Raw genomic sequence first — 16,080 nt, 5'->3', positions numbered from 1 at the left:
GGGAGAGTAACAAGGAAATAACGGAAGAAAAAATAATTAAGTACAATTTTGCTCTGAGACAGGCGTTTTGATTCATTACTTTCGCCTTTCGTGAACTCAGGACAGCGTTTCAGGACTCAGTGGATACCCTACCTTTTACGCATTTAGCGAATCTCAACGGAACTGAACCCGTGTTTTAAGTTGTTTTTTGGAGAAAATGCGAGTGTGCTGTGAGGCATACTCTGTTCATAAATTATTCATCACCACCCCCAAACCAAACCATTCATTATTTATTTAGAGGAACCGAACGTGCAGGACAGGAACATGTATGCCTGCAAATGACATCCCAAAATCAGGCTACTGAATGTTCAACACGGAGCCCTCAGATCACTCGGATGTTCCAAAGATAGAGAAAAATATAGTGCCTCCCCCTGCCCGTGACATTCTCTTCACGATACGTAAGGAAACTATTATTGCCAAAATATAGTCTATCTTCACTGGATCCTATTCTTTTTTGATGAACTTTGGGTGTTAACTGAGAAACAAGGTTTAGTGCGGTTAACACCGAAGTGCAAAGCACAAATTTAGATTTGGGCCTGACGATAGGGATCAGATTCGTACACAGAGTCCCACCCCTACCCAATCAGGGGAAGTCTCCACTCTTACCTTCAGTCGTTTTAAACGCAAGCGGTTTTTAAAGCCCCAAATCCTGCTCTTTTGTGTTGGCAGCCTCGGAGTTACCCCCTTGAACCGAATGATTTAGGACAGAAAACCCCACGGTGGTACCCCACCGCGGCCCGCCACCTCCCTGCTCCCCCGCCCGCTCCGGGATCCCGAGCCGACGCGCCCGGAGCTCGCCCTCCGCCCCCCAGCAGCCGAGCCCGGCCCGGGCTCAGGGCCCCTCTCCAGCGCCCCCTCCCCGGCGCGCTGCGGCTGGCGCTCCCCAGCGCCCCGCCTGACGCTGCAGCTGGGCCGGCGATTCGCCATTGGATTAAAAATAGCAGCGTCCCCCCCGCCCCCGCCCGCCGGCCCCAGGCCCCGGTGCCCGCGCCCGCCCCGCGGCCCGCTCTCGCCGCCCGCTCCCGCTCGGCTCGGTCGCCCGCGCAGCCCGCCGCCCCCGCCGCCGCCGCCGCCGCCGCCGCGCCGCGCGGGCAGCCCCAGCGCTCCGGCCCGGCCCGGCCCGGCCCGGCTCGGCTCCGCCGCGCGCCGCGGCCATGCAGCGCCGGGGCGCCCTGTTCGGCATGCCGGGCGGCAGCGGCAGCAGGAAGATGGCTGCAGGAGACATCGGCGAGCTGCTGGTGCCCCACATGCCCACGATCCGCGTGCCCAGGTCCGGGGACCGCGTCTACAAGAACGAGTGCGCCTTCTCCTACGAGTCGCCGGTGAGTGAGGCGCGGCGGCGCTCGCGGAGCCGCGGGGCAGGGTCGCGGTGCGGGCGGCCTGGAGCGGCGGCGAGCCGCCCAGCTCGGCTGCACGTGAAGCGGGGGGAGAAGATGCGCAGTGGCAGCCGGGGACCTCCGCCTCCCGGCGGCGGAGTTGGCTCAGGGGCACTGCAGTTCAGCAAACACTTCGTGAGCGAGTGCCTACTGGGTGCTCGGCGCTGCCTCCGCCAAGGCTGCTGCAGCCAGACACTCTGGGTCGCCAGGGGCGTTTGCTCCTCCAGCCTTCCTAGGCTGACAGGGCCCCAATTCCCAGCCGCCTGCCCACAGCCCCGCCACTGTTTGAAAGATCGAATCGGAGTTCTCTGATCTGAACTACACGTTGTAGAAGGGTTTCGTCCTCCTTGGGGCAAGAGCAGAGGGCGGATAGGTAGATGGACGGGATCGATTCCCTCCGGACATCCAGTCTTTCTTTCTCTGGGACCATTTGCTTTGCCCTGGGATTCCCACCCCTGGACAGTTCTGGTTTCCTTTCTGAGCTTGGCTTCCTCCACTTTCCATTTCTCCTTTCTCCTTTTCTTTCCATCAGAATGTCGGAAGAAGCCTTCTGGTACCTCTACTCAAGCAGCAGAAATAAGGGGTCTCCTGGATTACTATGGTTTACTTTAGCCTCTCCCCTTCCCCCTTTAAATGAATCACTTAGACCGAAATGCACTAGTATAAATTATTAAAAGTTCAATCTCGAGTTGTGACCTCAGAGGCTGGAGGGGGAAGTTAAGACTGATTACTGCCATCCACCTAGGGTGACTGGTGTTGGTTTTTACCAGGTTGTATGTGTACCTGTGAGAAGGAATAGGAGGGTAAATGTCCCTTTCAAGAGTCAAAATGGGCTTCAAAGTGACTCAGCTGTCCGGCGTTTATCATGTCTTTCTGAGGACCAGGTTATTTTTATCCACCCTCTTTAGATCTCATGTGTCACCCAGTAGATTTCAATGCAGCGAGACTCAATGCAACCGGGAGGTGCATGGATTAGAGGGACTGAGGCAGATTTCACAATGTCTAACACATTTTACTCATATTATGTAGAGTACTGTTGGAGGAAAAAAACCCCAATGAGTGGCAAATTTTCCAGAGTATTTTCTGTTATCTTGTGAGTTAGTTTGGCTGATTTCAAAGTATTTTTGTTTGGTATACACTGGAGCACCAGAATTAGTATCCTATGTGACATTTAATTTCTCTTTTATGCTAATTCCAGATCATTTGGGGGATAAAAATGTCACTTATTTTTTCATGACTTATTTTTTTCTTTCAAAAAAGTCTATGTAGAGTGGAATGAATGGTTGTATTTACTACTTAGCATATTATGATCACATTATCTCAAGTGACTGTCGGCAATGGCATTGAATTCTTTTATCCACAAAGTATTTGAAAATGGCATTTTCAGATTTTGTGTCCAGTGTTGGGTGGGTTCCCACTACTAATAGCCCCTAAGGGTGGAAAAGGATGATGGTCCTCACTTAAGCAACTGAGACTGTGAACTCCAGGAAGAAGAAAGTGGCTTAAGTCTTTTAGGAGAGTATAACATGGCAAGTGGGTAAAACTGCTTTTTCTGTGTTCGATCTAGGTTGATCTTCAATGTTTTTTTTTTTGTATAAACTTTGTTATTGGAAATCTTTACCACATTATGTAGGGTATAGTAGGTGTGAAAAAAGCTGAGGATTTTAATGCACTTTCACAAATAGTTATTGGGAGCTTGCTGTGTGCCAACCACTCTTGTAGAAGCATTTTGTCCAGTGTAAAACGATGATTTCATTCATGTCACAATAGTTCCTTGGGGGAAGACTGGGCTTATTTACAAGGCTGATAAATCAGTATATTTCATTATCTCTTTCAGAGGAGGAAGAGAAAGGTTTTATAACAAGTTACATTCAAGTACAGTATGTGATAATGCAAGCTTTTTCCCTGTGGTACTTACGTAACACTCCATCAAGAATCCAGCAAGGATTCTTGAGCACCTACTGTGTGCCAACTCCTACAGGCATGCCTTTTTGAACCATACAGAGTAAAATCCATTGGTGCCAAATACACCAGAGACTTTAATCCACAAGTGCTATAGGACTGTGTTAGAGAAAATATTAAAACCATTTGAGTGAAAAGAATAGTCATCCTTGCTTTGGATATTTTGAAAAGGGACTTAGATAAAGATGGATAGAAATAAAGGAGACCAACATTCCAGGCAAGGGAAATCACACATGTAAACACCTAAAGTGTGAATATTATCTTCTTCTTTGCTTATAATGTATTTGGAAGAAAAAGATTGATTTAATATGAAGTGAGGTCAGAACCAAGTAGGGTAGAAGATGAGATCCTTGAATACCTAGAGCAAGATCTTGCTTTTATATACATGTAATCAATCATGGAAAGCTACTGGAAGTAATGTGATTTAAAGTGGTGTTAGAGGAAGGCTGAATTGATAAATTTTTATTATGTATCTACCATGTCTAGGGCATGGTGTGAACATCTTTGCTATTCTTCACCTTTGTGGGTATGAGTATTGAGTGGGATGGCATGATGATTTATTTCAGTGTCCTTTCTTCTTATTTTCTTCTCACTTTCTAGGTCTTAGCACATAGCAGGTGCTCAGTAAAGTTCTGGGATGAGTGAGAATTTGTTTTTTTGCATCTACCAATTTGGCTTCATCCCAGACCTACCTCACCACCTTGACCTGTAGGTTCACCCCTCCATGACTTGGCTCATCCTGCAAGATTTGTAATATGACTTTCCTGGAGAGTGGGGACCCTGCATCTTTGTGTCCCCAGCATCTGCCCAGCATCTGGTGTATATACCAGGAACTCAGTGAATATCTAGGAAATGTGTGAATTACATGTGGTTACACGTTCTGAAAATGGTAAGGATACAACATATGGGAAACATTAGAAAGAAATCATGTAGGATTATCATATAGAATGTGGTGACTTCATTGATTATGGGGGACAAATGTGAAAGAGAGAGAGCCAGACTGGCAGAGTTTGAATTCCAGCTCTGTCACCAGCTATGTAACTTCTCAGTGCCCTAGTTTCTCCATCTGTAAAATGAGGACAATAATGAAACCTACCTCATGGGTTTGTGGATTAAATAAATTGATATGTAAAGTGGCCAATTAATAATCACTAGCGGAAGAAAAGAGAGCAGTAAAGAGTCAATTATGGTTGTAAGCCTGAGTGTGTGGTTGTCAGGGTTTATGCAGAAAGTTTAGTGTGGTTAAGTGGAAAAATTGGTCCAACACTTCTGCTCACAAGCCTTCACGGACCACTGTGTAAAATCTACTTCCATCTCCTTGGTTGTTGAGCGCCTTCCTTCACTGGAGTGTACTTTGCCCCACCACTCCTCATTTTCCTGGTCGCCAACTCTGGGAGGCCAGTCTCTGGGTCTTTAACATGTAAAACTCATTTCCTTTTCCAGGACCACCTTCCTTTCTTGATCATCTTTCAGAGTTCTTCCTCACCTATCCCTTTCTGCTTCAGACTTCATCCTTTCCTCTGAAGCCTACATTATTACTTAGAGTCTATATCATACAACACAGCAGTTAGTTGTAGTCTGTCTTCCATTGTTTGTCATCCTTTCATTTTCTTTTACCCATTTAACTGGTAGTTTTAGAACATCAACTGTGTGTGAAACTTCATACCAAACATTAGGTATGGGAGGAGCTGGGCTGCTCTTGTGCTAATATGCCCCTTCCCCACCTGTCTGGGTTTGTAGTGTTATCTATGCCTGGTCTTAGCTGGTCAACCGAAAGACTGAGATGGGGCTTTGGCTTAGCATTTTGGAAAGGTATCCCAAGGACCAGGACTGGAAAAATGTTCAAGGGAATAGTGACAAAGGGAGAGAAGAAGAGCCAATCCAAGAGTGAGTTGTTGATCTGGCTACCACGATAGCCACTGGTGCCCAGTCTGGCTGGGGACTCTCAGGAACTGTCGAAGTTTCCGGGAGTTTTATCCACTGGTTCCCATGGCTCATTGGCCATAGGTGCTCCAGGGGTGAAACGCTCTTACCTTTCAGATTTGTATTTGTGCAGCAGAGACTGAGCAGGCTCCCTGAAGGCTCCCTGCAGCCATCAGCAGCTGAGAAGGAAGGGATCCTGTGCAGTGGGGCTAGGACATCAGGCCACACCTGCTGTGGCAAGCAGCAGCACATACCAGCAGGGTTGCCTGAGAGGATGTGAGACCAACGTAAGCAGTGTCCCCATATCTCTTCTTCCCTTACAGCAGCAGAACAATTTTGTGAAAAGGTGCTTTTCCCACATTCTCCACATCTCTGAAATCTCTTGGTGATGTTGAGATTTCGTCGGTTCTCCACCTTCTTTGGGAGTCTTTGCTCTGGGGAAAGGTGGACGGGGCCTCTTGGGAGTGGCTAGTAGAAATCTATTGGGAAGGGCTTTGAGGTCATCTCCTTATAGGAAAACTTCATATTAGGGGCTCAGTCCATCTTTCTGTGATATTGTGATTTATAATAAGGGATTTGTATTTAGACTTTTCTCCTTTTTCTGGCACAGAGCTCCTTAAACTCTTGGAATTTCCTAAATGACAGGAGCCATGAAGGTGTCATTTGTTATTTATAACAAGCTTCTTTCAACCATCCCTGGTAACCACTCTTCTATTTTCTGTCTGTATTCTAGGTCCCTCGTATATAAGAGATCACACAGTATTGGTCCTTTTTTGTCTGGCTTATTTCACCTACCATATTTTCAAGGTTCATCCATGTTGCAGTATGTGTCAGAATTTCCTTCCTTTTAAAGGGCGAAAAATATTCCATTGTGTATATATATACTACAATTAGTTTATGCATCCCTCTGCTGATGGACGTTTGGGTTGTTTCTACCTTTTGGCTATTTTGAATAAAGGTGCTGTGATCACTGGTTTACAAGTATCTGTTTGAGACCCTGTAAAATTTGTGCGTTTTACTTTTGTGCTATGCATGCTGCCTTCCAGGCAATGAGACTTGCCATCATGGTGCTTACTTGTAGGGGAAAAAGTAATTTAATATCTATGTGGAAAATCCTCATCCTAATGGATAAACAGATATAAGATAGTAAAGCAAAATTTAGGAATTCACAAATTTTTTTCTCGTTGAAGATGTAAAGCTAAACTAAGTCTAATTAGTTTCACATATCGAAAGTTTCCTTCTAAAAGCAGCTAACTGAAAAGTTGTTTCATAACAATTCTTCTCAAGTTCTTTGGCTCCTTTGTACTCTTATTTTTGTGGACCCCAAAGAGCTTTTGTGAGCTTTCTATCTATCATTAGTTACCATGTTAGAAATAAAGACAGAAGAATTTAAAACAACTTTCATCCCATTAGCTATTAGATTGATAATATCATCAGAGGTCATACGGACTCTGAAAAATGCCACTGAATGCTCATGAGAGAATATGTGAAAAAGGCAAATAAGTTCGTGTTATGAAAACAGTTTAACCTCATAGATAACTTGAAGGGTCTTGGGGACATCACAGGGTTCCCAGGCCATACTTTGAAAACCACAGTTATACAGTTTAGGCAAGAAAAGTACAATTGGTTACTCCAGTGACGTACCCCACCTGCATTGTGGCTTTTATGGGTTCACATTTTCATTTGTGGTGATTGAATAATTCATTGTAATCTTAACCATAAATGTCAGGTCTTGTACATTCTTTTTGAAGCAAGTGTGAATGTAGAGAATTTGACTCCTTTTGAAAAAAATCGCAGCTACTTGGACTGGGAATTATTGGCTCTTTCAGAGGTGGAAATTCTATATTCTGTTGACCGTGAGCTTTACTGTGGTGTTATCTGGCTGGGCTGTTTCCTTGGGAAATCTTAAATTTGAGCATCCTGATTTTTTTCCTTTGGCCACTTGTTAGGAGACGTTTGTCATTTCTTGCCTGGAAAGTGAAGGCCTATCTGCCAGCACTCAGGGAGCTGAGCAGGAGAAGAAAAGGTGGTTTCAGCATCTGGATATTGGTATTGGCTGGATATTGTCTCTTGTTCTCAACCCTACCTATCTTTGTTTTGCTAAGCCTTTTCCCATGTTGCAGGGATTGGAAACCTGGATACTACATTTCCCAGAATCCCTTGACAGCAGGATTCTGATTTTGATCCTGCCAGTGAGAGATTTAGAAGGCAAAAGTGGAGAAGCCACTATTGCTATTGCAACTATGGCACATGGCACATGTGAGATTTCCTAGTCTTTCTGTGACTCGAGGCCAGCTTAGTCGTGAGGGAGCTGGGACCATCTGCAGTTCTTTGTGATGCATATGCATCCTGATTTCCTGAACATGAGTGGTGGTTTCTCTGACCTTGGTTCTCACAGCTCTTCCTATGATTTTGTAAGCCTCTCATTCCCTGTATTAAATCCCTTCCTGTCTGAAATACTTAGAATAGTTTGTATTTTCTGACTAAATCTGGACTGATACACTTAGATTACACATATATCTCTAAATTCCTGTGTATTCAGGATGGAACCCCTATTCTTAACTGAGCCCATTGTCTCACAGACCTGCGTCTTTTGCTTTTACCTTCTTTAGAGAATAAATCTCTAGTGGTTTGCTGGTGTAGGAGGGACCACTTGGACTGAAGAAGGGCTCTGGGGCTCTGACTGCTACCTAGACTGATTTTCAAACCTTCTTCCTTATTTTAGTCTGTTTTTCACCCCAACTTCCAGAGTTATCTGGAGCTGCCATTTTCAGAGTTCTCTTGGAAATTCTGGGGTGTAAATCAGATTTTATTTGGGCTTTCCCTGCTGCAGGCCTAGGATTCAGCTTTGTCAACTTGTCATAGTCTTTTTAGCATTTATCCATCTGCAGTCCAAGTTCCAGATTTTGTTGCTATGATTTATGTTTTTTAAAAAATTCCTTTACTGTTCTTTTATTTCAGTTTTAGAAAGGAGTGAAATTGGTACATGTGTGTAGTCTGTACTATGTACTCTAGAGTCCTACTTTTCCAAACTAATAATCAAGAAGTCACTTGCTGTCTCTTTTTAGCAGCAGTTAATTACCTTTAAAATTGTGTCAGTTTTAGAGTTTTGGAATGTAAGAGATGATGTTGATCACGTCAGGGAGACTTTTTGGGAAAGTTTGTGTTCTCAGCTCATACTGAATCTGGACATCTGTGCTACTCTGAATTCTGTTTTTCTCCCCTGCATTCTTCTTCCTGTGGACTGGAGCTCAGTTGAAGGTACTGCCATCATTTAGTGTCCCAGGCTGAGAGATGTAATATCATCCACTCTACCTCTCTCCCCCTCTCTCTCTTTTAAAAAATTGTGTGAAGTATATATAACATAAAATTTATCTTAACTATTTTTAAGTATACAGTTCAGTGGTATTAAGCATATTCACATTGTAGTGCAATCATCACTGCTGTGCATCTTTGGAACTTTTTTCATTTTATAAAACCGTAACTCTAACCCTGTCAAACAGTAATTCCCTATTCCGCCTCTCTCCAGTCTCTGGGAACCACAATTCTACTTTCTGTCTCTGTGAATCTGGACTGCTCTAGGTACCTTATATAAGTGAAATCATACAGTATTTGTCTTTTTGTGATTGGCTTATTTCACTTACCATAATCTTAATGTTCATATGTTGTAGCATGTGTCAGAATTTCCTTCCCTTTTAAAGCTGAATAATATTCCATGAATGTATATACCACTTTTGCTTGTCTGTTTATCTGTCGACAGACAGTCGGGTTGCTTCCAGTTTTCGGCTGTTGTGAGTAATGCTGCTATGAACATGGGTATATCTCCCTCTCTTTTACATCACATCTCATTAGTGACAAGGCTCCAAGCTTCCAGCATAGTCTTCTCTCTCTTTCTCTACTGCTAAGGTTCAGGCCCTCATTATCTCTTGCCTGGACTCTTGCAGAAGCCTCTTAACTGATCACTTTGCCTCCCTCCCAGTCTGTCACATTATAATCGCAGTTGTTTTTCTGAAACACGGGTCTTATCGTTTCATTTTTCTGCCTAGAAATTTTCAACGGCACCATTCATGCGTTCCTAATTGCGCACATTGATCCGACTTCCCTTGCCAGTGTTGTCACTTAGCATCTAGTGACATTCCTTTTGGCCCAAAGGATTTTGTGTTCTTCAGATGCTCCATGACTTCACCCCTCCGTGTGTGTTGACCCATGCTCTTCCCTTGGCCCGGAATGCCTTCTCCCAGCCCCTTACCGTGCTGGGACAACCTCACTGATCCTTAAACTCCAGCTCAGATGTTCTTTGTGAGCTGCACCCCCCACCCTCAGCTGAGTTAGACACTTGTTTTCCTGTGTTTTCAAAGCACTTTGTACAACTCTGTGATGGTTGGGATACTGATTGTTAAACAGTATCCCAAGAAATAGCTGAGGTCTTAAAGAATTAAAGGGAAAAAAGGAGAGGACTGAAAACTGCCGTTTGTGAGCCTGTGCTAGTAGGCTGCATCTTTTCTGTTTTTCTATTTTTTAAAAAATTGCAACCATGTATTTTAGCACAAAAATGTTATTAAAAATAGCCAATATCCTGTTTTTTATTTTATCATATTATCTGAAAAGTCATAACTTGACTCTGGAAAAGCCAGGGAAAGATGTCTTGGGTACTCGCTGAGTATTTTACGTGTCGTGATTCTAGGTGCCCGAGGGGGGCTTGATAGAAGCGATCACGTGTGGTGCCCCTCAGGGTGATGACAAGACTGGACTCTGTGTGCAGCCCAGGCCTCAGTGCTGCTGCTCATGTTCCTTATGGGCGAGCAGCCGAGGACTCGCCTTGTCACATCTACAGGGAAGATGTGAAAAAAAGCACCTAATTTTAGGACTGGAACAGCAGGACAATGCAATAATGACAAGAATTTAATGAATCTGAACATACTTCCAGATTAGAGATGTCACTCTGCAGTATTCACTTCCTGTGATAATACTGAAAATAAAACATTTTGTTTTGTATTAATTAGCAAGTGTTAATACTTATTTAGAGCCTACTCTACACCCAGCATTGCTCTAGGTGCTATAAGGGGTAGGAAGAGTGTGAGTATTTAGGAAGGAAACAGGACCACAGGAAGGAAGAGTATGACACGGATCTTTCTATCATAGTGGAGTGTGGGTGCCAATTTTGAATATCTATTATGAGTCAAACACTGAGCTAGGTACTTTGATATATGTTATCTCATGTAATAATTATCTCAAGTGATAATTGGTATTGTTGCCCCGTTTTACAGAAGAGGAAACCAAGAGTCAGAGAGATTAGTTAGCTTGTTCCAGGCCCTGTTCTAAGACTGGTTGTGACAGAGATGGGTCTTAGCCCTGGCGTGTCATGAAGTTAGACCCTGAGGCACTTATAGGATATTTAAGTTTAAAGAATGTGGCACTTCTAATGTGTGAATGGAGATTTCAGGCATTGGAATATTCAATAAAATCTAGAAGAGTTACTGGCCTGGACAACTGGGTAGGATCTGAAAACGTGGAGTTTTGGAGGAGGAGGGGACAGAGGTGGTGGGACCAAGCTAGGTGTGTATATGAGAGAGTTAACTGTGAAAGAGAAGGCCACTGGGGAGACTGGAGAACAAGACTGGAACCTCTGTGGATACAAAGGAGGTTGGTCTCAGGTAAGACTAGACAGGCTGGCTGGTTAGGAGCAAGAGGGCAGGGTGACGCCAGTGGGTGTTTGGTGTGACTATTCTGAAAGTGGAATGAGGAATGTTAGGTTGGGAGGTGGTGAGACGTCGAATAGGAATTCAACTAGGAGTCTCTTGTAATATTGATGGGGAGGGGTCTGCTTTCGGTAGAGTGATGACAGTGGGCATAGAGATGGCGGGGTGGTGGGAATAGACTCAATAGAGATTCTGATGAAAGATTTAGCCCAACTTAGTGACAGAATATACAGTGGGTGAAAGAGTTGAGAGGAGTTAAAGATGACTTCACGGCTTGTAGCTTGGGAGATAAGAGTGAATCAAGGATGTAAATTAGGAAGATGAGATGGTCAGATGCAAGTGGACAAGTACTACATGCCCACGGAGAAAACTGGGGACCAGAATGGAGCTCAGAGGTCAGGGTTCAGACTGCAGAGTCTGGCAGTCCCTAGCTTGGAGACCATGGATTTGTGAGTAGCCCTTCCTTTTGAAGGACCCCAGGGCCCTGCTCCTTTGCTCCTGGGATCTTTTTCTCCAAGTTGTGGAGGAAGCAGTGACTGGCACTGCCTCTTGGCCTCCCACTGATTGGCTCAAGTTCCAAAGAAACTCAAGAGCCCAGGGCAGTATGTTTTCCAGGAGTTATAAATTTTAACAGATAATCATGTTGCACAAGTAGTTATATAGATGGAATACATGTAGACTTTACTGTTTCATGAAATAAAATGCCTTGAGTAAATCTGCCCCGTGTTAACCACATGGGTGATTGGCTAAGAGGCTGATGCTTCTAGTAAGTGAGTTGCAATTATGAAAACTTTTTCCTGATCAAGCTAAGTGTTGCTTTTTTTTTGTCCTGGTTAATTCTTTGGGTGTAGCTGTAAAGTTGTGACCTGTACATAGATGTCTCTGTCCCCAGCAGTTCTTAGAATTAGGCTTGGCAGTCTGTTAGTGGGATTAGTGGGCTGATTGGCCAGGAGGAAAGAGAACATATGGATCTGAAGGTGAGGATTGGGGAGAGGGTGGGAGGGGCAGGGGTGAAAGTAATTCCCATATTGTATCCTTTTGGGAATAGCTGCTGAATAGCTCCTTCGGACCTGCCATTTGGGCAGAGTCTCCGTTGAATCTCTAGGCTAAGGCTTTGGAAAGAGCCTCAGTTGGGGCGCTGTTTCTCCTGGCCCCGACCAGCAGAGTGGGACCACAGACAGATCCAGTGACTGGACATAAGTTGATGAGAGCGGGTGGACTGTGACATCACCAAACCCTGCAGCTACTTCACCTGCATCTCGGAGCCCAGCACTGTGGGTCTTGCCACTGTTTTTGTCAGGGAGCTGTCAGCCTGGCGCAACCACCTCTCAGCAACTTCAGCTGTCCTTTTGAGTTTGAGGAGTGGCACTGGTAGGGTCTGCTGAACCCCTTGTGCTCCTCTGCAGGAAAGCCTGGTAGAACCCCTGGCAGAAGCTACTTACTTGAGTGGCTCTTCTTTGCCTGTCCCTTCGACTTTCCTGGAATGAAACAGCCTTGAAAAAAAGAAGAAATTGCTCTTTTCCCCAAATCCCCAAATGGTATATGCTTGCTGACAGCCGCCCACCTAGCTCCTGCCACCAAAACGACATCTGCTTCTCAGTTGCACCAGGCAGCATGGTGTTGGGGGGCAGACTGGCCTGGGTTCAAATTCCCCTATCCATTTACTGCTTAGTAGCAGTGTGACTTCAGCAAGTGCCTTAATTTCACTGAATTTCTCTGAGCCTTGGTTTTCCCCTCTGTAGGACCTACCTTGCAGGGTTGTTGTAATCATGGCTGCCTGTAAAACATTACTTACTGCTTTCCATCTCTTTAGTGGGATTTAGTGGGAGGGATCCCTCTGAGAAGGTGAAATGGGATTTATACAGTCTTGGCTTTGCCAGACATGCCATACTTGGTAATTCTGCAGGGGGCTCTGCCCTGTGGGAAAAGCCTTGGGCATGAGTGTGCTGACCTCTTTTGCGGGGAACTCTGTTCAGGGCTGTTATTCATACTCAAGTTCAGCTCCTAGTGATGGGCTTTTATGGGTTAGCCTGGACACCTAATCCTTATGTTTAATATAGTTATCAGGGGAAATGCATCCTGACGAAAACCATCTCTTTTAGAAAATAATAAGAAATGACCGTAAAAGGTTTTTACCTTTGACAAGGTGGTTTCACGTTTTCTTATTTTAGATATTGGCTGGGAACAGCTTTGATGGATTATGGCTTCAGTTTAGCACTGCTACTGATGTTCACCTCAGTATCTTCATCCTCTGACATTGTTTCTTTTGCTCTTTCGTCCTGTGAGCGTAATAGTAGCTGCTCTTTGTGCTCTTCCTGAACTCTTCCTCAGCTGTTATAGTGACAGTGTCCTCAAGTGCTCTCAATACACAGAGCAAAGATTTGGTTTTTCACTTAGGAAAAAAGTTAATAAATGACACCACAGTGCAATAGTAAATTTATAGCATGTCAAAGCCTAGCTGTTCAGACCTTGCGTTTAGCCTGTGCAGCTCTAAGGTGTAGGAGTGCTCTGCAGAGAAGAAGACCTCCAAGTTGTAGCAAGCTGGAAGAACAATTACTGCATTAACATTTCTGTTTCTTCTTACCACTTCATGGCCACAAGCATGGATTATCAGTATTTGGCAGAGAGGCCTATACCATCGTGGGATTATATGCATTTACTTTTTTCTACTTAGCTTATACAGACACATTTATTTCAGTGGATTTACTGTTGAAACCAAAGTTTTGGATTTTGCAAATATTCTATCTGGTAGTTCTGAACTGTTTGAGTCTTTCTTTACTCTCTAGCCTATTTTTAGACAGTGCTTTTCTCCATATTTCCCCTTTCTGTGGGTTGTGCGCTTGCTGCACTTGAGCTGGAACCTTATTTTACTTTCTGATTGTATATTTGCTTCCCATCTGCATGTACTTAATTTTTGCATTTTAAAACTGTTGTCTGTTTTGCTCTGGAAGCCAGAATGTACTGGGGATGGTAGAATATACACATCTACCATTGAGATATGGAAGGACTGAGAGGATGAATTAGTAGGTAGATGGTTGCTTATCGAAAGCCAGAGTTGAGCAGAGAGAGGTGGGTAGTCTCATAAAGTAATGGGTCAAAATAGTTAGGAGTTGTCCTTGATTCGGCCCTTTTCTACACACCTCTACATCTAATCCATCTTCTATGCTTATGAGCTCGATCCTAAAATTATACCCTGAATCTACCCAAGTTTCCCCATCTTTGCCTTGAGCCCCCTTCCCTCTTCCTCCTGCTGCCTCCCCCATCTTGCCTTGTTTAGACAAGGGCTGTCTAATAGAACTTTCTATGATGATGGGAATGATCTGTATCTGCACTGTCCAGAGTGGTAACCCCTAACCACATGTGGCTATTGAGCACTTGAAATGTGGCTGGTGTGACTGAGAAACTGAAATTTTAATTTAACCTGATTTAACTAAATTTGGATTTAAATATTGACATGTGTTCATGTCAATGTGTACATATGTATTGGATAGAGCAAGTCTATACAATGTAATAGCCATACATTCTCTTGAGCCCCTCCCCATAGTTCTCCCTCAGTAGCCTGAGTGATCTTTTAAAACTGTAGATCAGTTGGTGGCACTGCTCACTTTAAAACCCTCTAGTGGCTTTGCATCCCACTTAGAGTGAAATCCAGCTCTTCTCATGCTGGTGAGGCCAACTCTGCTGGCCTCTGCAGACCTCCTCTTAGTCTGCCGTCATTTTCCTCTCGCTTGACTCTAGCACCCTGACTTTCTCTCTGTTTTTTTGAGGGTATAGCCAAGCTTTTTCCGGAGTTGTGGCCTTTTTACATGCTTTTTCATTTAGCTGGTGTTCTTCCCATTTTACTTACTGGCTCCTCATCCTTGAGATCCCGCTCAACTCTCTCCTCCCATCTTCAGCTGTATAATGACACCAATCTTCTTATCTGTCTACCCTTCTTCAGGCTTCTGTATCACTCTTATGACTGCTGGAAATTATCTTCTATAACTCTTTCTTGTTTATTTTCTCTCTCTTCTTACTAGGATATGAATGTCATCAGGGCACCAACTTGCCTCTCTCCCTCTCGCTCTCACTCCCTCTGTTGAATAAACTGCTGCCCCATACCCCCCACCAACTTCTCTTGCCCCTGGAGAAGATATCACAGCCTCATTCTCTGTCACAGCTTCTTTTCCACACTCCACACAGACCATCTCCCTTCTGTAAACTTGGAAGGCATCCAACTGGGGCACAGTGTCCTTGATTTGTTTTATTTTTCTGTTGTAATCACATTCTAGTCTGCCTCCCTGAGATTACACTCCTTATGACCTCTCTTTTACTTGTGTATTCCCATATTTCCTTAGCTACAAGTTTTGCAATAATCTCTTAGTTATTTCAGACCACACTTTGAGTAATGTGAATTTGCAGCCCCTGAAAGCTGTGCAGTTGGCTTGTGAAAGCCTAAGGAAAGCTTTGGTTAAGAAAAGGGAACATTTTGAATGACTGCCTGTTCTATTCCATATACATATATTTGATTCTAAATACACTCAGTTAAGAAAAATTTTATTGTTTTATTATTAAAAAATGAATCCATGTTCCTGATAAATTAGAAAATGCCAAAAGATAACATGAATAAAAAAACATTCCACATTATCTTCCCATGCTGAGATAACATCAAGATAATATTTGTGTCACATATATTATTACATCATTACACACTGTTTTGTTACCTGCTCTCCTTACTTAAAAATACCTGATTGGCTAAAGAAGCTGTGGTACATATATACAATGGAATATTACTCAACCATAAGAAGAGATGAAATACAGCCATTTGCAATAACATGAACGGACCTCGACATAATCATGCTAAGCAACATAAGCCATACAGAAAAAGTTGAAAATCACATGATATCACTTATATGTGGGATATAAACCTAAAAGCAACAAATGAACAGGACAAACAGAGACTTGTGGACATGGACAATAGACTAGTGGTTACCAGAGGGGACGGGGAAGGGGAAGGTAGACGGGGTAAAGGGGATCAAATATGTGGTGACAGAAAGAAATCTAACCATGGGAGGTGAACACACAGTGTAAATATATATATG

At 43.9% G+C, this 16,080-nt stretch overlaps 1 protein-coding gene across 1 annotated transcript in view; it reads left to right on the top strand.

Annotated features, from left to right (window-relative positions):
• The first annotated feature begins 1,111 nt into the window (after window positions 1–1,111).
• The window catches only part of USP13 (ubiquitin specific peptidase 13), a 97,468-nt gene continuing 82,499 nt past the window's right edge, over window positions 1,112–16,080 (top strand). Inside the window, exon 1 of the mRNA XM_039856004.1 lies at window positions 1,112–1,361. Coding sequence (XP_039711938.1) covers window positions 1,194–1,361 — 168 coding nt within the window. The 5' untranslated portion in view covers window positions 1,112–1,193. The remainder of the gene's footprint in view (window positions 1,362–16,080) is intronic.

This window comes from Pteropus medius, unplaced genomic scaffold (assembly GCF_902729225.1).
Source record: "Pteropus medius unplaced genomic scaffold, Ma_sr-lr_union100, whole genome shotgun sequence".
Lineage (NCBI taxonomy): Eukaryota > Metazoa > Chordata > Mammalia > Chiroptera > Pteropodidae > Pteropus > Pteropus medius.
Note: the sequence above shows the minus strand (reverse complement) of the source record. Positions and strands in the feature narration are given on the sequence as shown.